Source organism: Cebus imitator, unplaced genomic scaffold (genome assembly GCF_001604975.1).
Source record: "Cebus imitator isolate Cc_AM_T3 unplaced genomic scaffold, Cebus_imitator-1.0 Scaffold149, whole genome shotgun sequence".
NCBI classification, from domain to species: Eukaryota; Metazoa; Chordata; class Mammalia; order Primates; family Cebidae; genus Cebus; species Cebus imitator.
Genome location: NW_016107464.1, coordinates 4,266,849 through 4,293,382, shown reverse-complemented (window position 1 = coordinate 4,293,382; position 26,534 = coordinate 4,266,849). Strand labels below are relative to the sequence as shown.

The 26,534-nt window shown below is 51.2% G+C and overlaps 1 protein-coding gene across 1 annotated transcript in view; it reads left to right on the top strand.

The window, feature by feature from the left end:
- Positions 1-26,534, top strand: part of SHB (SH2 domain containing adaptor protein B) — a 151,781-nt gene that overhangs the window by 93,361 nt on the left and 31,886 nt on the right. Inside the window, exons 3-5 of the mRNA XM_017543221.2 lie at positions 691-906; positions 19,174-19,345; positions 26,404-26,523. Of these exons, the coding sequence (XP_017398710.1) occupies positions 691-906; positions 19,174-19,345; positions 26,404-26,523 (508 nt within the window). The remainder of the gene's footprint in view (positions 1-690; positions 907-19,173; positions 19,346-26,403; positions 26,524-26,534) is intronic.

The following is a 26,534-nucleotide window of genomic DNA, read 5'->3' as shown; positions in this document are numbered from 1 at the left end:
ATCAGCCCACACCGGTGCCAGGTCTTAGCATCTTCTTTAGAAGATTAAGAGTTTTCTTTCTTTATTCAGAAGTGAAGCTGAACAGCCTCTCCGATCCCTAGATGAGCTCAGTCTGTTTAGAAGATGCTCTGGGGGAGATAGAAGAAAAGGGAAAGGGTCACTCGGGCTTTGCCGTGGAGAAAATTGGCCTCTGGTCTCCTTGGGGAGGCTTTTATTGGTTCTTTTAAATGCATGTGTGAGCTGGTGGGAACTGCATGGCCCAATCTTCTCCTTGTACCTATGAGGACTGAAAGTCCAAAGAGGGCAAGGAACTGCTCTAGAGGGAAAGACCCCAGCTTGTCTATGAAGCAAGGGGTCAGAAGCTCTGTGTGTTCTGGGCGGGTGTCAGGAACACACCTGGAGCATCATGTTCACATCTGAGCTCTGCCTCTTAAGACTGAGATTCACAAGTGGATGGAGGCAGGGCTGTCATTAGGTCTGTGAGCCTGTGAGCCTTGGCTCAGGAAAAGCAGAGACCCGGCATTGGGGGTTGGCAGGGTAGGTAAAACCCAAACAGGGGCCTGTCTCTGTGTCATCCTCACCTCCCCGCTGGCAGCTCTGAGTTTGTGGTGCTTCCGGGTGGGAATCCAGGTGAGGAAGCACATACTGCAACATCCATTTCATCTCTGCTTTCTTGCTTTTTGCCTGCAGAATTTCAGAGGCAGGAAAGTGTCCGGTCCCAGCATAAAGGTATCCAGTTATATGACACCCCTTATGAACCCGAAGGCCAAAGTGTTGACTCGGACTCGGAGTGCACAGTCAGCCCCCGGCTGCGGGAGAGCAAGCTGCCCCAGGATGACGACAGGCCCGCCGATGAGTACGACCAGCCTTGGGAGTGGAACCGGGTCACCATCCCAGCCTTGGCAGGTAAGGAGCCCTGACCCCACTCAGGAGGCAGCTGCTAAGACGTGCTCAGCACTCACTTTGGTCCCAGCATGTGCTCAGGACAAACTCCAGGGCTGTTTAGTAATCCAGCTGGGTGGTCCTTTTTCTCAGTACCCTCAAAGGTATAGGCTGCAGAGGAAAGGGAGTGGTGAGGAAAGGAAGACCAGGCCAAGGAGAAATTCTGGGCCTGGCTTCCAGGGTCTCGGTGTTCCAGCCTCCGCACTCTTCAGAGACGGACAGCTCAGATGCTCTCATTGTCTGGCTGCCTTGGTCCTACTTATTGATAATGCCCTGGCTCACTGAAGCCAAGATTTCAGTTTTCAGAAGGAACTTTCTGAGAAAGTGAGAGGAAACCAGTGTGCACAGCAGCTCCTGTTGGACCTGAGCGGGCTCAGTGACCCCATCCACCCCTGGGAGCTGAGCTAGGCCTGCACAGCTCACAGGGCCTCTGTGTCTCCTATCCCAGCTTCAGCATGCACCCACTAACAGAGCATAGGCAGTGGGCAGAGCCCAGCTCCTCCCAGGTGACTGTACCCTGGCCAAGAGCTCCTTGAGTGACTTGAGTGTCCCCTTCCTCCCCACTCAAAGGCTGCTTTTCTAGAATGTGGGTATCGGTCACAATTCTAGAACTCCTCTCTCACAGCCCTTTTGAAAAGTGATCTTGGGCACATGCATCCTAAGTCATAAACCTAAGCGCATACCTTTGTATTCTAATCCCACTCCTTGGAAGTTATGATGCCAAAGTTATGATAAATTCAGAAAAGGCATTGTTTATAATCATGGAAAATTGAGAGCAACCCAAATGTCCAGCAATGGGGATTGGATTTCTGTGCGTCTCTATGGTGGAATATTTATTGTGCAGCCACTAAAAAGTGATGTTTATCAAGAGTTCATAACTACCTAGAGAAATGCTTGTGTCTAATTAAGAGATGAAAAGCTAGATGCCAAACAGTTTTTACACATCTTAGAGTTTAGGCATGTAATTTTGAGTGAGTAACATTTAATTCCTACCACATTGACAGTCATAAAGGGAAACTTATTCATTTGTTTAAAATTTATTTTGCCTTAAATCTCCCTTTTTTTTCACATACGACTAGACTCTTCCTCCCTTTCTAATCCTGAACAGTGAGGCCTCTGCCGTGCCCTTATCCCAGGCCCCTTAATTGCTGTTGTAGCCATTTCAGTACACATTACTCACAGTTCCTTGGATATAGCATGCCCTATGCAAATCCCATTTTTCTAGCTAAAATGCCCTTCCCTGCCTGTCTTATCTGGAACAATCCTGTGCCTCCTTTGAGGCCCAGCTTACACATAACCATCTCTCCAAGCCCTCCCCACAGACTCAGCAATGCACCCCACAGACTCCTGCTGCCTCTCTGAGCCTGTCGAGTTGCATGTACACATTACTGCAGGACCATTTCTCACACCACATCAGGGTTAGTTCTGTAGGTGTTGGTCTCGCCTGCCAGGCTGTGAGCTCATCAAGGACAGCCTGTCTCGTCACCTTTCTGTAGCCCCAGCCCCTAGCTGAAAGCCAAAGACAAGAGTCATCCTGTGGCTGGAGGTCCTGGGTCCACCCAGGTCTCCCCTCTGCATTTACAGCCTCTTCTATTCCCTTGAACCAAAGGAATCCAAGGACTGTCCCCTGGGCACGGCTGATCAGGGGCTGTGTTTCTCTGGGTATGGGAGGAACTGGGGCCACCCAGGAGCTTGCTCTTTGCAAACACGAGTTTGATTAAAGGGCTAAAAGGGCTCATGTGGCAACTTTCCCAGACACCGAGGGCTCACATTATAGTGTAGCACCACAGGCAGGTGTGGGACCTCACCCTCCCCTGGACTGACCATCTGCGGGCCACTCAGGGGCTGCCCTTGCCTTTGATGCTCTAGTCTAGTCTGGCATCTTGTTACTCAAAGTGTGGTCCCTGAACCAGCAGCATCGGCATCACCTGGAGCTGGTTAGAAATGCAGGGTCTGAGGTCCCATCCCAGTCCTACAGAGTCAGAATCTGTTTTAACAAAATCTCAGGTGATTTGTGAAAGTGAGAAGTACTTCCCCTATAGGATATCATCTTTCAAGAGAACTCTCAGGCCAGAACTTCCCCGCTTCTGCCCAAAGGTGGTTTTAGGACTCCTATTCGAAAAGAGTTAAACTGTTCTAAAAGAGTTTAGAACTCTTGTTCACAAAGAGTTCAGATAGAAGAGTTCATAAAGGTCTCAGATAGAACTGTCTCATTAGAATGAGTTTCTGAGCCTATAAGCGTCCATTTTGGCCTGGGTTTTGTGTGGCAGAGTTGCCATCACAGGTGTCATGAGCAATCTGAATTATTGGGCTGTTGATAGAAAATAGACATCCAGGTCTGTGTCTCATCCGGTCACCAGCTTCTATGGGTCCTGCTCCAGGGCAGGCGCTGCTGTGTTTTTCCTAAGCAGTTTTTGGCTCAGTTCTGCCTCCTGGACAGAGAAGGAGGAGGCCATCTCACCAGGGGCTGGAGAGGCTCTGTGGACACCAGGCTTCTCTCCCTGTGTCTGTGGACAGAGCCTATCAGGTGCAGTGTGGGCAGGCAAGAAGCATCCTCACTGTTTGCTGTTACTGGAGGGAAAGTGGAGAGGTGGGTGGGCCACCTCTCAGATGATGAGGGCGAGTTGAAGCAGCTTGGTTGGATTGCTGATGTGTCACCACAGTCCCGTGTGTAAGCCCAGAAGTTCAGCTGCCGGGGAATGATGGTGAGGACCCCCACCTGAGTACCTGAGTCAGTGTTGTGTGTGCATGTGACAGTGTATGTCCACCTGCATGTGTGCGAGTGTGTGTACTCATTGGTGTGGTCAGTGGGTAAGGCAGCACTTGGCGGGGCCCCATCCTTAGCATAGTAACTGTTGGAAATGCCCTACGCAGTTTTTTCTTGACTCCTGGGACTCTGTGCTGAGTCTTAGGAGCCTGGGGTGCAGGATCCATAGCTGGAGGAAGAGCTGTATGGGATGGAGTTGGCTGGGCAAAATCATTACCCTCTCCTTTCACCCCTTATATTCGCTGATTCTGCAGGCTTGGCCTAGATGGGGAAACTTGGTCTGGGAATGGGATTGATGCTTTCAAATTTCCAAAGGGTGTAGAGTATGGGGGCCTCTAAGGGACAGACCTGGGCCTGTCAAGAGGGGGAGTCACAGGGATGTAGGACCCAGGTAAAGGGTAAGAATTTTGGTTAGACAGCAATGTGTGTAATGAGCTTCCCAGCACTGGGTTTGCAAGCAGCAGCGTGAGTGAGGCAGGGCTCTGACGGAGGGTGTGTACTGGGAGGTCGGTCTGCAGCCAGCTCTGGAGACGCATCCAGGCTTCATTTCATCAGAACCCCAGCATGCTGGTCAGAGACAGGGAGAGGGGAAGATGGCTGAATTAACTCCATCCATCTATGAAGCAGAAGTGCTTTCCAGCTTTCAAAGTGCTGTCCCAAATTGCGTTTGTGAAAAGAGGCACCTCTCAGGCACTGCCTCAGCATTCTCCACCAGAGCGCCCTTCTCAGGCAATGTTTCTGGAAGTTAGCGCCTCCATTCCCATCTCATCAGGCTGGCGCTGCCACCACGGGAAGGCTCAGTTATCACTTCCCAGTTGTCATGAAAGCAGCTTTTATAGTGTGTGAAGTGACCTCAACTTCTTAGGAATGAAAGTTACCCCATCTCTGAGAATGGCTAACGTGGAATTTAATTGGGGATTCAGGGAGTTGTTGGTGAGAAATACTTGGAGCTGTCTGAGGAGCCTTGGGTGTTTGTTGCCTGCTCTCCTCCAGGAAGCTGACTATGGCCTCACCAGACTCCCACTCCCATTTATCGGATCCCAATCGGACAAATGCCCAGTCAGTTTCTAGCACTAGCTACTGGCTGCAGGGAGTGGGCTGGGGCTGGAGCTCTGCCTACACAGAGAGGTGGTATGACCTCCATCAAACAACCAGCCCCCTTCCCACCTGGCAGAGACACCTGTCTTCCAGAGTGGGCTAGACTCTGTTCCTGATCTACTTTGAATCACCCTGGGAGTCTTCACAGTGACCAACAAATTGCAAGGCCGGCAGGTGGGTCTAGAAATGGCCTTCTTGCTCTATCCCAACCCACCCACCCCAGATGCAGCTTGGGCTGACACAAGGCCTATGTGGCCCTCCCTGCTCAATGTTGGGAAGGGGACCCTTGTCCCCTTCAGATGATGTCATGGTGTCTGGGGGTGGTGCAGGTTGGTGTGGCAGGTCTACCTGGCTGCTGGGCTTTGTGGCACAGATTGCAAGATGGACAAATGGAGCCGGAGCAGAAAGTGGCCATGTAGGGAGGGGACCACAGGCAGGGACCAAGGAGCTGTGGTGGATAGCCGGTAGAAGCAGACCCGGGTGGGGGTGGCATGGATTTGGTGTCTTCACATCTCTGAAGGACCAGTGTGAGGACTGAGAATGAACCTGTCCTGGGAGTCTCAGTTTCCTCACCTGGGAAGTGAGATCAATAGTTCCCATTTCAGAGGGGTCTTGGTGAGGCTTGATGGGTGTCACATCAGGAAGGCGCTAGTGCTGTCATTGCTAGTATTTACTGAGCACTTGCTGTGTGCATTGTCTCATTCCGTCCTCACAATCACCCTCTGGGAGGTTAGTTTCCTCCTTTTACAGATAAGGAAGCTCAGGTCCCATGAGAAGAAATAACTTGGCTGGGGGCCTAGTCCGTGGCTAGGCCTGGGGGGCACCGTGGGAACCCGGGCTTTCTCGGCTAGCACTGGGGGCGCCCCGGCTGAGGGCGCGCGCTTCTCCGGGGCTCCCGGAGGTGGGGAGGCCACCCTGGAGAAGACAGCAGCACAGGAAGACAGCAGCACATGGCTGGCGGGAGGTGGGCCACCTTGACAAGCTTAGTGGAAGGGGGTCTGTTCAGACAACTGTAATGGCAGCAGCTGCCAGTCATTAGAGAAGCTAAGTGTTCTATTAAACACTTTACAAGCACTGCCTCATTCACTCCTGCAGCACTCTTTGGGAGATATTGGTGTCATGGCTAGTCAGCAGCAGAGCCGGACTTTGAACCTGCCAGCTCTGACTCCAGAGCCCTTGCCCTAACCCAGTCAAATGCCCGGGCTCCCTGGTGTGATCCAGGATGCTGCAGGAAATGTGGTTGGAGCTCTCATCCTCCCATGGCCCTCAAGAAGTGTCGCATGCCCTTCATCTCACTTGCACTAATTTCTGCCACATCTACACTGGGATATGTTACTGGGTGGTGGCTTCCCACCTGAAATGGTTCCAGCCAAGGATTTTGTAGGGGACTGGGTCCTGGAGGTTCCTGCCTTCATTGGATTGGGCGGGAACCAGCGCCATCCCATTGGTTGGTCATGTTCTGCCACATGAGAGGGGCCCTCAGCACAGAGAGGGGTCCACATACCATAGAGTCCCACTCTCCCTCCCCGTCTGGAGAAACTAAGGCTCAGAGCGGAGAAGGGAACAGCTGGAGACCTCACGGCAGAGCCAGTCAGGCCATGCACAGGGAATGACCAGCATTTCCTTTTAACCCAGTGAGTAGAGTAACAGCTATGTGTTTAATAATTTGCACTTGTGTCTGAGAAGTAAGTAACTGCAGCTCTTGAGCTTGATGGAGGAGCCAGATGGCAGCAGGGTATGTGAAGGGCATCTTTCAGACCTTCTTGAGAAACTAAGTCATTTCGACTCGCCGTCTGAAGCTTTGTCTCCATGAAAGTTACTCTTCAGGCGGTGTCCCGGGCTCAGCCAGGTCTGCCTCCCAGCAAAGATAAAAGACAAACACATGACTCAAAAAGTGCTCAGCATACTTATTTCAGGTACTTATCTGTCTTCCCACTAGCTCCTTGGCGGTTTCTCTGCCGTAGAAGTTTAGGACAGTGTCTTGCATGTTGGGACCCATAAGGCAGTGGGAGGAGTCAGACAGTCCCAAGTTCACATGCCAGCTCCACGCTTTACCGCTTCAGGACCTGAGACCGACTGTTCAGTCTCCCTGAGCCTTAGTTTATTCATCTGTAAAATGGGGATGATCACCTTGTCACACTGGATCTCTATGATAATTAAATAAAGGCAAAAGATCTGAATGAAAAGATATGGTAAGCTCTGCACCTTCCCATCCTACATCTGACATGTCTGTGGATTGCTTGGTTTGCCTGGAGCAGTGAGTCTTAAACTTGCATATCTTAGAATCACCTGGAGGAAGTGTTATACAGATTGCTGGGTTCCACTCCCAGAGTTCATGATTCAGTAGATCTGGGGTGAGGCATGGGAGTTTGCGTTTCTAACAAGTTCCCAGGTGATGCTGATGCTGCCATCTGGAGACCCCACTTTGAGAACCTAGAGTCTACAGAGTACATGCTTTGTATTAGCTGTGGGGTGGGGGTAGAGTTGGGGGGGGAAGCCACCTCTTCCAGGAAGCCTTCCCTGACACAACCAGTTCTTTCGCCTCCTCGGTGCTCATACTGCACCCTATTCTGGAGTACACTGGCTTATTCTGAAACAGCTAGATACACACTTGTCACTGTCAGCGTGTGGGGTGCTTACACTGTGGTGTCACCTCTTAGCCAGCTTCCCTCTTGAGTTTTGACACCTTCAGAGCCTCATCAAGTGAGGCTAAAAGGGCAAAGAAAGGGAAAGTAAGGTCCTAGGTAGTTCTGTTTCCTAAACAGCTGTGAATCATCTCAGAGCCAGCTAAACCAGCTAATTTAAAATAATCCTATTAAGGTAAGGAAGGGTGGGGAGGAACTAGGAACAGGAAATTAACATTTATTGAGCAATAATTATAAACCTGGCATGGGTTAACCCTACAAAGCCTTGCAGGGTAGGGGGTCACTTCATTGTCGTCATTCAGATGACAGTACTGAAGCTCAGAGAGGGTAGGCAGCTTGCCCACAGTCACACAGCGGTGAACTTGGGCCAGTCTGACTGCAGAGCACTTGTTCTCTCCAATGCTGCGTTGTTATCCTGCGTGTGGCTGGGGTCAGGCTGGACATTCCCTTGCACACCGGTACAAGGCAGAAGCAGTTGCACCCATACCATGTTGCCCTTGTGACTTGTTACGGTCCCCCAATAAACACAGTTGCCCTGAAGCTGGTTTAGCTCCACCCATGTGTGTAGGGCACTGCTCTGCACTTGGTATTCCCACCGAGCTATGTGACTCATCTTCATGTGCTCAGAATAAACAGGGCCCCAGCATCTGCAGAGGGTTCCTTGGGAGTCTTAGACCCAGCCACCACCACCTATCCTAGCCAGGAGAATGCTGTCTCTTCCAAACTGACTCCCCTCAGGCTCCCGTGATGCTTTCTGTCCCTTGCATAGCTTCCCAGAATGCCTTGAGCCTGAGGAAATTAACAATTGTGTTTGTACCAAATGCTTTTTGCTATGTAATGAGTAACAGTTGTAATTAATGTTTAACACGTGTGAACAGCAGGTCTGCCCAGGAAAGGGGGGTTTCAGTGAGAGATTGGAATCACTTGCTTCCTTTGGCTAATGTGTTACTGAGGGACAGGTTTTTCCAGTTGGTTTTTCTATTTGATGTATGAATGGATTCGTTTAGTAATCTAAAAAAGCGAAGAAAAACATCAATTTTTAATAGCTTTGGTTCATCTGCTAATTACATCAATAGAAATATTCCTCCAAGTGTCTTTGTCTACTCAGTGGAAAAAAACCAAAGATTTGATAGAATACCTTTGCTCTTCTGTTTGGCAGCTCAGAGATCTTCATGTGGATGGAGATTTTTAAGTTCCCTGAGGTCAGAGACCCTGCCTGTCTGGTTCACGCTTGTGATCTCTGCCTGGCACACAGTGAGCTGTCAGATATTCGAGTAAATCAGGCTAGGCATTGTGGCTCACACCTGTAGTCCCAGTGCTTTGGGAGTCTGAGGCGGTGAGATCACCTGAAGTCGGGAGTTTGAGACCAGCCTGGCCAACATGGTGAAACCCCATCTCTACTTGAATCCAGGTCTCCTGAATCCTGGAGGCCCCTTACAAGTTCAGCATAAATCCTATATGCAGTACAATACAGTCTCAAAAACAGCCATAGTAACCACAGTGATACATCTATGAGCACTTGCTGTGCCCGCAACTCTCAGTGCACAGTACCACCCCCACTGTACAGATGAGGAAACAGACAACTTGTCCCAGGTCATCCTACCAGCAAGTGACAGCACAGGACTTTAAATCCAGATACCCCTGGCCCCAAAATACAAAATTAGCTGGGTGTGGTGGCAGGCACCTATAGTCCCAGCTACCTGGGAGGCTGAGGTAGGAGAATTACCTGAACCCCGGAGGTGGAGGTCGCAGTGAACCGAGATCACTCCACTTACTCCAGCCTGGGCAACAGAGCGAGACTCCATCTCAAAAAAAAAAAAAAAAATAGTATTTGAGTAAATCAGGTCTCAGGAAAACCAACCCCGTGTTCTCTTAGGAGCAGTAGAATACTGGTAAATCTTGTGGCCTGCCCACACACAGATGGTATGTTTTTATGTCTTTCTTGTGTGCTGTGTGTTTATCTGCCTCCTCACCAGGTGACGCAGGGAGGGCATTTGTGAACAGCTGTTGTCTGCTGCGGCAGCCACCTCTGGTCTCAACCCCCAGGGAGAAGTGGTCAGCATGTCCCTGGCTATCTGAGGATTGGCTATGAATCAAGATGCCACACTGTAGGCCTGGAGACTGGTATGCTGGTTGGGGGCAGGCAGCCCTGGCAAGCCATGTTTGTGGCCAGTACCTGGCTTGTCCCCCCAGCTCCCACTCCCTGTCTCTCCTGGCCTCCCTCACAGCCATCCACGGTGGGCAGTAGAGAAACATACACAGCGGGGCTGGGGCTTTGGGTCTTATGGACAAGGAGACTTGTTTCCACAAATGCCCAGCTGGCCCCTTGCAGGTTCTTGGGCTTGTGGATGGGAGAAAAGTCACTTTTCCAGGCTCTAGGATTCTAAGTAAGTGTCTGTGGGAGTCTGCAGGTGAAAGTTTCAGGAGACGTACCATATCAGACATGTAGGTCCTAGGTATGTTTGACAGGTGAGCCTGGCCTAGAACTCAGGAAGGAACTTAGATGCTGGGGCCAGATGTATCTGGATTTAAAGTCCTGTGCTGTCACTTGCTGGCAGGATGACCTGGGACAAGTTGTCTGTTTCCTCATCTGTACAGTGGGGGTGGTACTGTGCACTGAGAGTTGGGGGCACAGTGAGTACTCACAGATGTGTCACTGTGGTTACTACAGTTGTTTTTGAGACTGTATTGCATTGTGCACAGGATTTAGGTTGAACTTGTTGGGGGCCTCCAGGATTCGGGAGACCTGGATTCAAGTCCAAGTTCATATCTAGCTGTTGACTTTGGGTGAGTCAGTCTTTTTTCCAGCCCTCCATTTCCCATCTGTATAATGAGTTATAACAGTAAAGATGGCTTGCTTTGGCAGCTGTAGAGGCCTCTGCATTTGGGTTATTTAATCATCTTCATCAGGCTTTATCTTTAGATTTCCTGTAGCCAAGCAGCAGCCCTTAGGGTGGGGTCTTTGCTCCCAGTAATGACATTCATGTTTTCTCTGGGATGTCACAAATAAGAGGAGAAAGGCATGCCCCTTCTGCCAGGCCCACCATCCCATCCAGGCTTGGACATGTGTGCGCGGTGTTCCTGGAACCCAGGCAATGTCCTGGCACCTGCCTCACAGCCTTCCTGATTGCCTGCTTTGTGGTGAGTGGCGGGCCGCCTCTCCTCACAATGAGGACCTCTGTTCTCAGGCACCTCCCTTAACAAGTGGCAGCACAATACCCTGAGGCCTGTGTGTGTCTTTTCGAGGCGAACACAGAGGCCTCTTGTTGGTGATCCTGGAAATACAAATCAAACATTTGCTGAGTCACTCATTGTTCTACAGGTACCTGGAAGGAGCCTGTACTCACTGGGCAGATGGGGTAGGTGGGTGAGCAAGACTCGCTGCTGAACTGGAGGGAAGAAGGGGCCTCATGTGTCTGGGCCTTGGCTGTGTCATCTATAAAATGGGAATTCTAATACTTGTTTTACTGTGCGTTGCTGAGGGTCAGATGTAGTACATTGTTTAGAAAGCTGAAACAGCAGAGGCCTGTTGTCACGGGAACAGAGTTTCAGTCATCTACAGGTGTTAGTATGTTGTTGAGAAAGTTGATGGCATTTTCACAGACTCCAGGGGTCATGTCGTCCACCCCACCTCCTAAACCAGTGCATAATCTTCCTTCCTTGCCTCTTCCTGGGGTCACACAACTACCTGGGCAGCAGCCCCTTCTGTGCTCTCCACCCCAGCTCTCCCCACTCTCACCCACCTTTCCCTTTCACCAACACCCCAGAGCCCCAGCCTAGCTGTTGGCGCTGTTCAGGAACCCCTGCAGGGACTGTGTGCAAGGCCTGGGGCACCTTGATTCTGCCTCTGTATCTTGTTTTTATAGAGTACTAGAACATTCGTGAACCAACACCAGGCCCGAAACAGTCTTCAGGCCCCTCCTGTCTGCCACGTATGGTTTACAAATGTGGCCCATGTTCATTCCAGCTCACCCACAGAGGAGCTCATGAAGCCTGTGGTGGCTGAGAGCTCCTTGCTAGTCAGTCTGCACATGGTGCCTTGTTTTTCATCATTCTAACCTTTACTGCCTCTGCTTAAACTCCATCTTACACTGGAGAACTGAGAGGGTCATAGACTTCAGGCCAGAAAGAAGCAGCCAGACAGTCTGAACTTGGAGAACCATGCCAGTCTTCTCTGGGGCCTGTTGCTCTGTTCCAGTTCTCTTTGAATGACCCCCTATCCCCAGGGGCCACTGCCTGCACCTTTGGTCACTGGTGAGGACAAGAGGATGTCTGGCAGATTATCAACTCTTCTCTCATTGCACCTCCATAGGGAAAGGCACTCCTGGGTAGGGGGCTGCCCAGGACTGCAGTCCCAAAGCAGAGAGCTCAAGGGCTAGAGGTGGGACCCACTGCCTGTCATAGCAACCTGTTCCTATTGGCCTGGGCAAGTTACCTGACCATCCTCACTTGTAAAAACATGTGCAGTACCCATCAATGATAGACTGGATAAAGAAATTGTGGCACATATACACCATGGAATACTATGCAGCTGTAAAAAGGATGAATTCATGTCCTTTGCAGGGACATGGATGAAACTGGAAACCATTATTCTCAGCAAACTGACACAGAACAGAAAACCAAACACTGCATGTTCTCATTCATAAGTGGGTATTGAACAATGAAAACACGTGGACACAGGGAGGGGAACATCACACACTAGGGCCTGAGGGTAGGGGGCTAAGGAAGGAATAGCAGGGGGTAGGCAGAGTGAGGAGGGTTAGCTTTAGGAGAACTACCTAATGTAGGCAATGGGGAGATGAATGTAGCAAACCATCACTATGGCACGTGTATACTTATGTAACAAATCTGCACGATCTGCACATGTACCCCAGAACTTAAAGTATAATAAATAAATACAAAAAATAAATAAATAAATAAAACATGGGCCATAATAGCACTGACCTCATAGGTTTGCCACAATGACCAGAGGAGAACGTGGACTTTAAGTCCTCCATAGTGCCTGCCCATGCACAGGAATCACTAAATAAACGGTAAACTGGGCCAGGCATGGTGGATCCTTCCTATAATCCCAGTATTTTGGGAGACTGAGGTAGGAGGATCACTTGAGGCCAGGAGTTCAAGACTAGCCTGGGTAAGATATTGAGATGCCACCTCTACAAACTTTTTTTTTAAAAAAAACATAGCCCACCCTGGTAGCATGCACCTGTAATCCCATCTGCTCGGAGGCTGAGGCAGGAGGATGGCTTGAGCCCAAGAGTTGGAGATTACAGTGAGCTGTGATCATGCTACCTCACTCCAGCCTGAGTGACACAGTGAGACCCTGTCTCTTTTAAAAAAAAAAAAAAAAAAAAAAAAAAAAAAAAAGATGAAGCCATTTTTCAAAACTGTTCCAAAAATCACTTGAGGAGGAAGTCCAGCTCCTGAGTTTCCTTTCTTGGCTGATGAATGGAAGGTTTATAGTCCTGCTGAGCAGGGTACAGATTCGTTCCTTCAACAGATATTGAGTATCCACTGTACATGAGGCACCATTTTAGGTATTGGGGATTTAGCCTTGAACAAAACAGAATGAAATGCCCTGTCCTCTTGGAGGTTCTGACTCCGGAATTTCAGCAGGAGTCATAGAAAAAGAGGTGGTTTCTGATACAGGCATTGTATCAGAGCATACATGTGACAGTGGGTCGGGGTCTCCTGCTTACAGGGGGCCTGCCTGGACCTTGGTACATCATCTATTACCACCTCCAGAATCCTTCACAGTATAGGTATTGTCAGCCCTGGCTTGCAGTTGAGGCAGCGAAGGCTCAAAGAAGTTTAAGAAACAGGCCCCAAGATAGTAATGTCAGAGACAGGATTCGAACCTAGGTCTTCCTGATTCCTCATCCATGGTGTTAAGCCGCTGCAGCCCCTCCATTCCCTGGGTGGGTTTCAGCCATGGGCCGTTCATCAGAGCTAGCTGCAGATTGGCCATGGGGAGACTCCTAGGAGACTGAGGCTCAAGGCCCCATCTCTGCAAAGTGTCTGGTTCTAAGAGGACACCTCTATGCCTCAGTGCTATAGAGGCCAGTGCCAGGACAGTGGTGCAGTTCTGGAGCTCAGAGGAGGAGAAAGGAATTCTACCTGGGGGTCTAAGGCAAAACCTACCCCAGGAGGTAACCTTGGAGCTGAGCTTTGAAGAATAGCTGGGGTCTTTGCAGACAGAAATAGTGAAGTAAAGGAATTCTGGAGGGTAGGCTTAGCCAAAGCAAAGCCCTAAAGACAAAAAAAAGGAGATGATAGATCTGGGGACTGGCTGTCCTTTCTGATTGGAACCTAAGGGTGGGTGTGAAACCCACAAGGGTTTTGTAGGGGAAGATGCATTATTACATCAAATTCAGAGGATCTTGAACGCCAGAGTGAATTTGCCCTTTGTCCTGGGGCACTAGGGAGCAAGGAAGGGTTTGCAAGCCTAGGAGAGCTACGCTTTAGAGGTCCATTGGCTTTTTGGAGGTTGCTCTCTGGCCAGCTCTGAACAGTGGACAGTGGAAAGAGATCCACCCTGAAGGAACACATTTATCTCATCCAAGCACCTTCTCCACGAAAGGTACTTCTGTGAGTTAGGGGCAGACAAGAGACTGGAGAGAGCAAAGAAGAATAAATCCCAGGTGCTGTCCCCATAGCACCCAGACTGACTAGAAAGAGTGGTGTGGATACCCCTTGAGGTACAGGAGACGTACTAAGGACTGGGAGCCACCGAGGCGGAGATGATGGTTCTCTGCAGGTGGGATCAGGGTAAGCTTCGTGGAGGAGGTGGCATCTGTGCCAGACCTTTTCTAGATGTCATTCAGATGGAGCAGAAGGGTGGTAACTCTAGGCCTAGAGGTAGGAAGTGTACAGCAGGGAGGCCAGACGAGTGAGGCCCGGCTCCTGCCAAACCAGCAGCCCTCAGGTGTTCTTGTGGGGAAGGAAGACCCAAGGGTGGGGTGAGGCTGACCCTGCAGACTGCAGTCCTGGGCGCAACCCTTGCCCTGCTATTTGGCTTTGAGACCCTGGAGGAGTTCCTCCTACCCTTCCTCTGGACCTCTGTTCCTCACTTATTACCCGCATGGCAAGGCCAGTAGAAGGGATAGAGCTAAGCTATGTGTCTTGATGCTGTCTTCCATCGTTGGCAGTGACCACACTTCAGGACTGATCGGTAAAAAATCTGTAATACAGCCGGGCGCAGTGGCTCACGCCTGTAATCCTAGCACTTTGGGAGGCCGAGGTGGGTAGATCATCTGAGGTCAGGAGTTCAAGACCAGCCTGGCCATCATGATGGGTCTGGTCCCCATCATCAGAACCAAAGTTAGAAGAGCTCCCAGCGCCTCATCCTGCCCAGCTCTTAGTCTCACTTTCCTCCTTCAGATTCCGACTTCCATTTTTAATTGCCCATCAGTGGAATTAATTAGATTCTGTCATTTTAATGACTCACGGGGGTAGCATATTTTTTCTCTAAATGCAGATATTCTTTTGAGGGATTGTGTCTTTATCTTTTGCAGAAAAATCACTAAAAGAATTGTCATGTAAAATTGCAGATTAAGGAGAAACTTAGAAGGAATGAGAGCAGTTGTGTTTGGAGCTTTTGTTCTTAACATTTTTTTTCTTAAGCTGCCGAATCACTGCACTTGGAGTTCGTATATTTGTATTTTAGGTGAAATGATTTGCCTAATTAAGCCTGTCACTCATCACCACCTGTTCTCTCTAAGATATATGGCTATATTATTAAGCTTGCCAGCAAATGTATAAATTATTTCAGTGGGGAATTACAGTGTTGACTAGGACGTTACTAGTTGTTATCCAATTTATCTGGTATGAAAACCGATAAAGCAAAATAGCAGCTCATTAAGTTTCTTCATTTAATCACTTATTGAGCACCTGTTGTGTTGACGGTGACTAGGCTAGGCATGGGGGAAGGGGCATATTGTACAGCTGCTACCCTCAGGGGGCTCACCAGACATGCAATTAGGATGCTAAGATCAAGGTGAGTCTTGGAGGGGTGAGGTCCTCGAAGGCTTCCTGAAAGAGGTGACCTTGGGAGGGTAAGTGGAATCAGTCAGGTGAAAAGGTTGGTGGACTTGAGACAAGCAGCCGGGTCCAAGAGAGATTTTTGGGTTGTGCCAAAGAGCTTGGACTCCCTCCACAATCATGGTCTGTGCTCCGTGCCTCTCTGCTCACCTTCTGTGTCAAGACATCGACTGTAGAGATTTATATTGGCAGAAATCCCCCAATCCTAATTTTAACCAGTGGAGTGCCAAGATGTCAGGACTGAAAGTGACTTACAATTCATCTGGTCCATCAGTCTTCTGAGCCTGTGGCAAAACTAAGCCTAGAACCTCACTTTCAGCTCAGTCCCCTTCCCTTGCCAGACGATTCTGCTGCCCTTTGGCACTGGCAGCCCCACAGGCCAGGATGTCTGCTGAGTTATATCCTCTCTACTACTGACAACCAGAAAATTAGCAGCAGGGAGGCATTGTGGAGAAGTGTAGGATGGTCCCATGCTCCCTGACCCATCCCCTTCCATGCCCATCCCAATGGAGACATCACCCTCCTCCAAGCCAGAAATCCGGGCATCACACAGCAGTCCTCCCTGACTCACTTTCACAAGTAGTCAAGCTCCTACATCCTCTCGTCATTGAGGGGGCCAGCCTCCATCACCTTTCTCTGACTGGTCTTTCCACCTTCAGGACTGACCCCAAACTCACCCTCCACCTGCAGTCAGAGAGGTCTCTAAAGCCCATTCTCTGATTATCCCCATCCATAAGTTCAAGTGCAAGCTCTTTAGAAAGGGGCTCCAGGATATGTGGCCCCAACTTGTCTATCCAGTTTCAGGGGTCTCCCCTGCATGGAGGGCTCTGCAAAGTAGGTGCTCGGGTAAGACCCTGCTTCACCTCTTTCCTTCTCCCAACCCCCTGTCCAAGACCATATGTCCCATGATTGGTTGCCATGAGGGCTGCTGTTATTCAGCTGGAACCCCAGTGAGAGATCCAGGCTACTGGGAGGCTAGGGAGGGGTAGATGCTGGTGGTGATGTTTGTGCCATGGCCCCAGCTCCAGGTTTTAGCTCACCACCACAAAAGCCCCCTTAACGAATGATGGGAAAGGGCCTTCTCACTCTCCAGCCCCAGGACCTGTCCCCTGGGAAGGCCTTGAGGTCACTGCTGTCAGTGTGTGGTTGGACACAGGCAGAATGGTAGCCAGAAGGAAGAGCCGGAACCCCCAGTGAGTCCTCGCTCTGCCCCCTCTCCAATGCCACCAGCCCTGGCATCTCAGAGCTGTGGGCATCTCTAGATTAAGGCTTGGCCTCTACTGCTTTCCTGGAAGCTTAATTAGGGTCTTTGGTAAGTCTTCCTCTCCTAGGTAAGGCCAGCCCGTCCTTCCAGCGGTCGGGTCAACAGCCTGTAATCACCCGTAGTCCTCCTCCTCTTACGCTACACTTTGCATGCACAGGCGAGTCCTGCCATCTCTGGCTGCAGAACATGGCCGGATCTGACCACTGGCGGGCATTGCCTCGCTGCCCAGCTGTGTGCATATGTACACATGCTCTGTCTCCTAATTAGCCAACTGTGCTTTTTAGAGCAGTTTTAGGTTCACAGCAGAATCAGGCAGTGTCCAGGCTATTTCCATACACGCCTTGCCTCCTTCTCTTTTCAGCACAGCAATCCTGTAAGGAAGTGCCTGGTCAAAACGGCTCTCCACATCTCTCAGAACAAAACAAGAGTCCTTCCCAAGGCCAGGAAGCCCGGCTTCCTTCCCAACTCCCTTCCAGTCACCCTGGGCCATTTTATGGCTCGCTCTAGGCACAGTCCCACTCCAGGGCCCTTGAACTTGCTCTTCCTTCTGCCTGGAGTGTCCTTCCCAGAGATGTTGCTTCCTCCCTTCAGGTATTTATTCAGATGTCACCTTTGGAGAAGGCTTTCCTGCCCTGCTATATTTTTCTGTGTGGCACTTGTCACCAGCCATTGATATGCAGACTGATGTATTGCCTGCCTCTCCTTACAAGGCCCCTGGCTCCAAAAGGCCGGAATCTGTCTGTTGTTCCCACTGCTGTCTTCCCAGCCTTGAACTGTGCCTGGCGCATGTGACGAGTGGTTAGGAGCATCATCGTGGGTGGACTGCCTGCTGGGTGTCACTGCTAGACGGCAGGTTGGCTGCACACTCAGCACAGTCCTGAGAGCAAGTGGGTCCGGTGTGTCTGGAGCCTTCTGTTGGCAAGAGCCTCCCTTCCCATTATTTTCTAAAGTGGTTAATGGAGAAAGAGTGTCTTAGAGGGACAGAAATGCCCCGTGGTCCCAGATAGGGAAGAGGGGTCAGTGGTAAGATGCAGAACAGGCCCATCATGTTCCTTGGTTCCAGTAGACAGCACGTTCCCCCTGGCCCCCAGGGCTGAGGTTTCTCCAGGGCCTTCTGTGAGCATGGGGGTTGATTGCTGTGTGTCTTGCCAGGCTTGGAGGATAGCTCGCCACATTCATGCTTGCTGGTTACAGGAGAGGTTTCTGCCTTTGTGTGGCACAGCCAGCGACGTGTTTGTGGGCCTGAAGCTGGCTTCGGCTTTAGGAACCTTCTTTGCAGGCTCTGGCCTTGTTTTTTAGGCACCCTCTGTGTGTCAGGCACTGGAGTGTTTCCTCTCATCTGACCTTCACAGCAGCCTAGTGAGACAAGAAATTGGGACTCGATGAGGTTCAGTAGCTTAGCCGCAGCTTGCAGCGAATTGCCGGCAGGTTTAGGAGAGGAACTCAGGTCGGTTCAGCTGCTTCTGTGAGGTGCCTAGTACTGTGTGTACATCAAGCAGACATGGTAAGTGTCATTTATAACAACAGAACTGAGACCGGATTCCAGACACACTGCTAAGATTTCTAGGTGTGTCACCTGCTTTAATCCCTTTGAGATGGGTGCTGTCAATATTCCTGTTTTTCAGAGAAGGAAACAGGCCCAGCTAGACAGCCGGCAAGGTGAACTACCTGGTCTCCAGGAACCCTCTGGCAACTCCAGTTTTAGCTCAGTGCTTCCTGTTCTTTGTAGTGTCTCCAGGGTCTCCCTCAAGGAGCATCCTTCCCCAGCCTATGGGGTGATTGGTGCTCCCACAGGCCCAGGGCGGGGAGAAGAGCATGTGGAATGGCCCATCCTGTGCTATAAGCACTGCTCTAGCCTCACCTGGGTGCTGGGTCCAGGACAGGGTTAGCTGTGCCTGGGCCCATGCAGGGGATCTGAATACAGAGGAACAGACTTGGGGGGTGCAGTATGATTCCCCAGTGGCACTCTGTAGGAGTTTCCCAGGAACGGGACAGGTGTGGCCAGCATGGCCTGAGGTGGGATGAGAGGAGAGGAGCCACTTGGACACGGATTTTTTGGCCCAATACAAGAAACAGCTTTTCCTCCTGAGAAGTATCCAGAGGGCAGAGCTCCCCCAAGGCAGTGCCGTGCCCCCTTGCTGGAGGGCGCAGGGAGGTTCCTATGGGGTTTGAGCTGAGCTCAATGGCCTCTGGAGGCTCAACCAGCCCCTCACACACACCATTGGGCTGTGACCACCTGGGTGTCCTATCTTAGGAGGCCAAAATCTTCTGTGCCCTGTTATTTCATTGCTTGAAACCCCTCCTCCTGCAAGTTGTAAAGTACCAACTAGAACAGCTGAATGATACCCCTCCTGTCCATCACAGTAGCTCCCTAGGCTGTGCTCTGCTAACCCTGCACTTTCTCTCTCTCCCCACAGCACAGTTTAATGGCAGCGACAAGCGTCAGTCATCCCCCTCGCCTTCGCGGGACCGGCGGCGCCAGCTTCGTGCCCCTGGAGGGGGCTTTAAGCCTATCAAACATGGGAGCCCTGAGTTCTGCGGGATCCTAGGAGAAAGGGTGGATCCTGCTGTCCCCCTGGAGAAGCAGATGTAAGTTCTGAGGGAGCAAAACCCAAACTCACCCCTCTGTTCACCTAATTTTTGCTCTCTCTTTCATGTCATCTTTTAAAAATTCACAGACTGGGCCAGGCATGGTGGCTCACACCTGTAATCCCAGCACTTTGGGAGGCCAAAGCAGGTGGATCACTTGAGCCTAGGAGTTCAAGACCAGCCTGGACAACATAGTGAGACCCTGTCTCTAAAAAAAAAAAGAAAAAAAAAATACAAAAATTAGTGGGGTATGATGGCATGTACCTGTAGTTCCAGCTACTTGGGAGGCTGAGGCAGGAGAATCAACTGAGCCCAGGAGGTTGAGGCTGTGGTGAGCTGTGATCACACTACTGCAGTGAGCCTGGGCAACAGAGCAAGACCCTGTCTCAAAAAAAAAAACAAAAAAAACTCCCAGACTGAGACATGCTAGAACTCTAGAGGCCTTCTAGTCTGCCCCTACCTCCCCCTCTGCGTACAGATGGGCAGTTTGAGGATTTGGAAAGTTGAAGCTCCCACCAAGCCAGTGGTAGACCCAGGATTAGACCACACATCTCCTGGCTTCCAGCCCCGAGCTTGTTCTCTCCACCCTGTGTTGCCACCCTTACCTTCAGTGACAGGAGGGACTGCAAAAGAATCTACAGGATTTACTCCTTGTTTTTACTTCTTAGTTTCTAATTTCATCATGCAGTAAATAAGTTCTCGGAAAACTAATTATAAACTCAATCCTTTCCGCTAAGTGTAAAACTATGTGTAAATTAGATTTATTTTCTAGCTACAGTGGTCTTGCTCTGTGTCTGCTTGATACTATTATAGTTGAGCAGGGGCTTTCCACTGTTGATGCGGGTTTTCTCAGCCCCTTTCTCTAGAGATTTCCCACCTCTAGTCAGTGGGTGGCCAAGTTCCATTCACGCTGCCCCCAGGGTCCCATGTTCCTTCTGTCCTTGCTGCCCCCAGCACTGTGTGCAGCCCTGCCCTTTATTGGCCACCCACCACCCCCGCGCCACCCCCTTGGCCGTGGTCATCATCTCCCTGCTCTGCCAAATCCTCCCTGGATGCAGGTTCCTGCTCTGCTCTGAAACCTTCGGTGGCTTCACATTACCTCCAGGATAAAGTCCCACCTCCCTAGCCTGCTGTTCATTCTGTGAATTGTCCCCAAACTATGTTTTCAGTTTCTAGCCGTGCCTCATACCTGGACTAGAGTGAGCTTCTCCAGGAACTTGATGAAGCAGGTATGGGACCTGTGCTGGTGTCCTCGGCTATCTTGTCTGCTTAAACAAGCTAATGTGCAATGAAGGGTTGTCAGCCCATTGCCTAGATGAGAACATCAGGGCTCAGAGTGGTGCAGATCCTTGGCAAGGACTCACAGGGCAGAGTACCCCCAACCTTGTGACTCAGACCCCACCCTGACCCCTCCCCTGTCCTCTGTTTACTCTTTGCTCATTCTCACCCTTAGCCTAGCACAGAGTAGGCACGCATAAGGCCAGGAGACTCGCTGACACCACGCGTGGTTCGTGAGCCCTCCCTAGTGTGTGTCACGTACTGTGTTCGTCTTGGCCCAGGGATTCTGGTCTTGGCATGGCCGTCAGGGCATCCCCTCACAGGAAATTCTCACTCGGTGAGCAGGATGCAGGATTTTCCGAATGACATCATGTGCTGCCTTTTTAAGCAAGTGCTGTCATCTCTGGAGACCTCTGCTGCCTTGTGAGTGCTCCACTCCTGATGTACAGACCACATCGGGGAGGTGCTCCCAGCTGGCTGTGAATCGCCTCTCACAGCTGTGCAGATCGACTGTCAGGTTTTGCTTATTTCTGATCAAACTGTGCACTTTTCATCAACAAACTACAACCCACAGATGTTCAGCGTGCGTCCTGACCGGCAGTGGCCAGGTCTGCCTGGGTCGGCCTGGGCACAGCCTGTCCTCTCCCACCCCCAGACTCAGCCTTCATCGCAAGTCGGGGGAATTGGGCTTCCTTTCCTTTCCCATTCCCTCTTGACAGGGCCCCCAGCCAAGTCCAGAGTCATAACTGGCTTTTCCTCCCCCACCGTCTCATCTCCCCAGGATTAACTCCCCAAGATGAGTCAGAAGACCTGACTCATCACCCAAGGGGTGTGCTTAGGGTAAAATCTCACTTCGGATAGAGCCTGATGACCCCAGTAAACAGGATCACCTAATCCCCCACCTGGACTGATGCTGCTCTAGAGCTCAGGAGGCATCCAGTCTGATCCTCTCCTCCACCCTAGCGCAAAGGGAGGGAGGAGGGGGAGACTGAGGCACTGGGGATTTGCCCCAGGTCACACAGTGTGGCTGAGGATGGGCAGACACACACCTGCCTGGGTGCCCATACTACCTGCCTTCCCTCCTGGGACAGCAGAAAAGCTGCTCCAGTGCTCAGAGTCTGTCCCCACTGCCTCCTGGAGAAGCCCCACCTGCACCCCCTCCTTCCATCATTACCATCAGTATATTCACGTGTTCCAGTAACAAACTGCCAACATAAGTAAAAAAAAAAAAAATAACCTTGACCCAACCCTCCTCTCTAGATACTGCCCCTCCTGAGAACAGAAACTCCATGAGGACAGAAACTTGTCTAGATCGCCACTGCATCCCCTGTGCCCAGAACAGTGCCCAGCACATAACAGGTGCTGAATAAGTAGCTGCTGCATGAATGAACAGAGTCTCCAAAGAGCTGCCAGCACTTCTCCCCTTTCTGTCACCTCCCTTTCTCTCTCACCCACAACAATCAGTCTCTCTTTTATGTCCGGGTCCCCAGACGACCCCCTCTGTCCTCTGTGGCAGTCAGCACAGTTGACCACTCTCCTTCTGGGCCTCTGCACCTGGTTTTCCTCCTTCCTCCCTGGCCACTCTTCCATCTCCTCTGCTGGCTCCTTGCCTCTGCTTGACTGGAAGGTCGGCCTTTCCAGGGCTCAGTTTCCAACCACGTACTCTCTCTGGATTGTCTCTCCCAGGGTCCTGGTGGTGACTCACAGATGCGTAGCCCTAGCTCACCCCTCTCCCAGCGCTCCTGACTCCTACTTCCAGTGGCTTCCTGGCATGTCCACTTGGCTGACAAGTGGGCATCTCAAACTTAACATGTTCAAAATTGGGCTCCTGATCTTTTCCTCGAAACTTGCTCCTTCCCCAGCTTCCACATCTCCAAAATCGGTGTCACCATGGCTTAAGCCACAGACTTGGCATCGTCTTGATTCCTTTTTTTGCTTGACACCAGCATCTGTTGTGTTATCAAATTCTGCCAGTGCTCTCTCCAAAGTACCACCAGAATCCATCATTCATCCATCTCCGCAGTCGCGTTCCATGTGAACTACCGCAGCAGCACCCTAACTCGTCTCCCCTGGCCCTCCTTAGGGCAACCTGACTGATGGTCTGTGAGATTTCCCAGGGCAAGTAAGACGAGCTCCTAACACTCTTATTGCTGAGGATGAGATCAAACTTCTCTTGGGCACAAGAACTGGCCATGCCTCCTGCCTGCTGCTCACAGTGCCTGGGCCCTTCTTGCTGCCTTTCTGCTCAGTGAGGACCCCAAGTGCATTCCTACCTCAGGACCTTTGCACTTGCTGCTTCTTTTGCAGAAAAGCTGTTTTCTTTGGCTCTTCACATGATTGGCTCCTTCTCATGTTCTCAGGCCACATGTTATCTCCTCAAGGGCCTCCCCTGCCCATTCATTTCTAAATAGCCATCTTACCCTACCCCAGTCACTTGCCTTATGATAACCCCAGGAAGCCTGCATAGCCCTTGTCACTGTCTAGAATTGTTTCCTGTATCTCTTTGTTGACTCTCCGTCTCCCTCCATCAGCCCTATGAGATCAAGGGTATACTAAGTGGTGAGTAAATACTGGATGAGCTCATGGGTATTGGCTGGGGTGAAGGACGATAGTTGAGTCTCCCTCACCCTCCTGGTTCTGACCTGACAGGCCAACCCCATGAGGTCCAGCCCATCGCTAAGATGACTTCCTTCCTGGATTCTTTCCAGGTGAAGCAAGGCCTACGTGGGCCCAACAGTTGTGTGTAGCTGCCCCACAGGACCACCCAGCCCAGCCTGACTCCGGGTCTCCAGCCTTCTGCTGACAGGCTGCCCAGTGCTGGCCCAGTCCCCAGATCTAGCACCCTCTGCTGTGATCCTCAGCCCCTTGTCCCCTGCCCTCACCTCTGTGTGGAACACAGCGGGAGAGACTGGCAGCTTATCCTGTGTACTACCTGGGATTCCCCTTGACAAGGATCCAGAGGCCATGCCCCCTCTCAGAGCCGGGCTTGCTCCTGAGCTCAGGGAGGGCGGATGGCAGGCAGCGCCTCCCCAGAGACCACTTCCAGGCCTTTCCCTGAGGACGGCTTGGCTTCAATGGCTGGGACTTGTTTTCCTAATAAAACGTTTTTTGTCAGCTTACTGGGTGTGTGTTGCACAGTAAAATCTCCCAGCGGGCAGCCTTCCCAAACCTGTTAACTCTTACTTCCGAAGTCGCTGCTGTCTTTGTTTCTCCTGATTACAGCCGTATAGCCTTTGTGGGCCTTCGTGTCTTGGGAAGTGTTTCAGTTGTGGCAACCCATGCATCCCCCAACTTCACCTTCCTCTTTACATATTTCTCTGTAACTTTAGAAAGAAAGGGGTCTGTGGTCTGCATGCTCTTCCTGTCTCCTCCCCTGGAAGGTCTCAGCTCCAGATGTCCAGCTTCGTGGCCACCACATGGACCATCCACCACTTGGCCACATTCCCATTGGGATAGGGACACTCACATGTACTCTCCAGTCCTTGACTTTAAAGTTGATTTTTTTTCCTAGGGTTATAATTCTGTTGTGGCCACTGCTTCTAGCTGTTGAGCTCTGCCTTGTGAGTGGCAGGAATTGCATGGGGATGGGCGGTGTGGGTCTTTCTCTGAGGAGCATGTCAGTGACAGAACTCTCAGAGCCACGGTTTGCAGGACACTCTGAGACAGGCGCCAGGAGGCAGCATCCCCATTTGCACCTCAAAATGTGAAATGCAGCCTCTGGATGGGCAGGGGCTGCAGCCATTATAGATGGGGATGTCACCACATCACTTTCTGCTAATGCTGCAGCTGCTTTGGTTAGGACTCACCCCACACCAGGCTCTACGTTAGCCCTTCCTGCAAGGACACTTGTTTCATTCTCACAAACCGAGAGGCTGGCATGATCCTCACTTGATACAAGCCACCTGGTCAGCGGCTTGCCTGGCTGTTGGGCAGCAGAGCCGTCATTCGAAGCAGCATCCGTGCCTCTGTGGATGATGCACACTCCAGCCACAGCACTGCCCACAGCAGAAGTGTCTCTGCCTCTCCTGGCTGAGTCTCACCCCCTCCACTGCCCCCCGGAGACCATCATGTAAACAGAAATGTATTTTGAGTGTGTTGACCCATGGGCAGTGAGGATCTTTATTCTTTCCCTGCAATTTTACCTTCAGCTCTTCGAGTCATGAAAATCAGTGAACCAGGCATGGTGGTACATGCCTGCAGTCCCACTACTTGGGAAGCCAAAGCAGGAGGATCCCTTAAGCCCAGGAGTTTGAGGCTGCAGTGAGCCATCATCACACCACTGCACTTCAGTCAGGGTAACAGAGTGAAATTCTGTCTCTAAACACCTGCACTCCCCCCTGCCAAAAAAAAAAAAAAACACCAAAAAACCAAAGGAAAGAAAAAGGAAAATCAGGCCAGATGTAACGGTTCACGCCTGTAATCCTAGCACTTTGGGAGGTGAGATGGGAGGATCACTTGAGCTCAGGAATTCAAGATTAGCCTGGGCAACATAGTAAGACCCTGTCTCTAGAAAAGATTTGATAATAGCCGGGCATGATGGCACACATCTCTAGTCACAGCTACTCAGGAGGCTGAGGTGGGAGGATCGCTTGAGCCCTCGAGATTGAGGCAGCAGTGAGCTATGATTGCACCACTGCACTCTAGCCTGGGTGTCAGGATGAGACCCTGTCTCAAAAAAAAAAAAAAAAACTATTGTTCCCATTTCCTCCTGTGATGGGAGATAGGGGGTTAGTCGGGCCCTCTGCACTGCAATCCTCCCCTCAGATTCTGCTGTCTGCCCTCCTCCGGCATGCCTAGTGTCTGAGAGCAGTGATGCTAGATTCCCATGTGCCCAGGCGGTGCCAGAGCCATCTAGCAGGAGCATGTACGGCGCCTCACTGCCCACCGTCCACGTCTCTGCACACATCACTGAATCAGAGCGTGGCCTTCCTGTCAGCACCCTCTCATGGTTTCCATGTTGCTCAAACAGAGAAGAGCCCTTGGCTGTTTCCAGAACACTCTAGGCAGCCTCCTGCCTTGGCCTTCACTGCTCATTTGTCTACCAAGAAAGCTCCTCTCCGGCTTCCCTCCTCACCGCCTGCAAGGCTGCACTGAAATGTCACTTTTTTTTCTTTTGTTTTTTGAGACGGAGTCTCACTCTGTCACCCAGGCTGGAGTGCAGTGCCACGATCTTGACTCACTGCAGCCTCTGGCTCCTGGGTTCAAGCGATTCTTCAGCATCAGCCTCCTGAGTAGCTGGGATTATAAGCACCCACCACCATGCCTGGCTAATTTTTGTATTTTTAGTAGAGATGGGGTTTAACCATGTTGGCCAGACTGGTTTTGAACTCCTGACCTCAAGTGATCCACCTGCCTCTGCCTCCCAAAGTGTTGGGATTATAGGCATGAGCCACCGCACCTTGAGAAGGCTCCCCTGGCTGCCCTGCCTGAAATAGTCCCCCGCCCTGCCTGAAATAGTCCCCCGCCGGCCCCCAGCTGCATGACCCGGTGCCACTTCATCTCCATGGTGCCCATCCCCACACCGTGTGCTCTGTGATGACTTGAGTGTCTGTGTCCCCACTCCCTGCACCCGAGCATAAGCTTCCCATGAAAGGAGACTGGGTTTCATTTACTGTGCTCTCCCCAGGACCCAGCAGCAACAGCAGGTAGGCAGTGGATACCCATGGACTGAAGCCTGCTTGCATAGGGAGGCCCCCTGCCGTGCTCAGCCTCCTGAGGCCAGTCAGGGCCATGGAAATCCTGGTGAGCTGGGCTCTGACCACTCTCTGCCCTCTCCACAGATGGTATCACGGAGCCATCAGCAGAGGAGATGCTGAGAACCTGCTGCGACTCTGCAAGGAGTGTAGCTACCTTGTCCGGAACAGCCAGACCAGCAAGCATGACTACTCCCTCTCCCTGAGGTGAGTGCCGC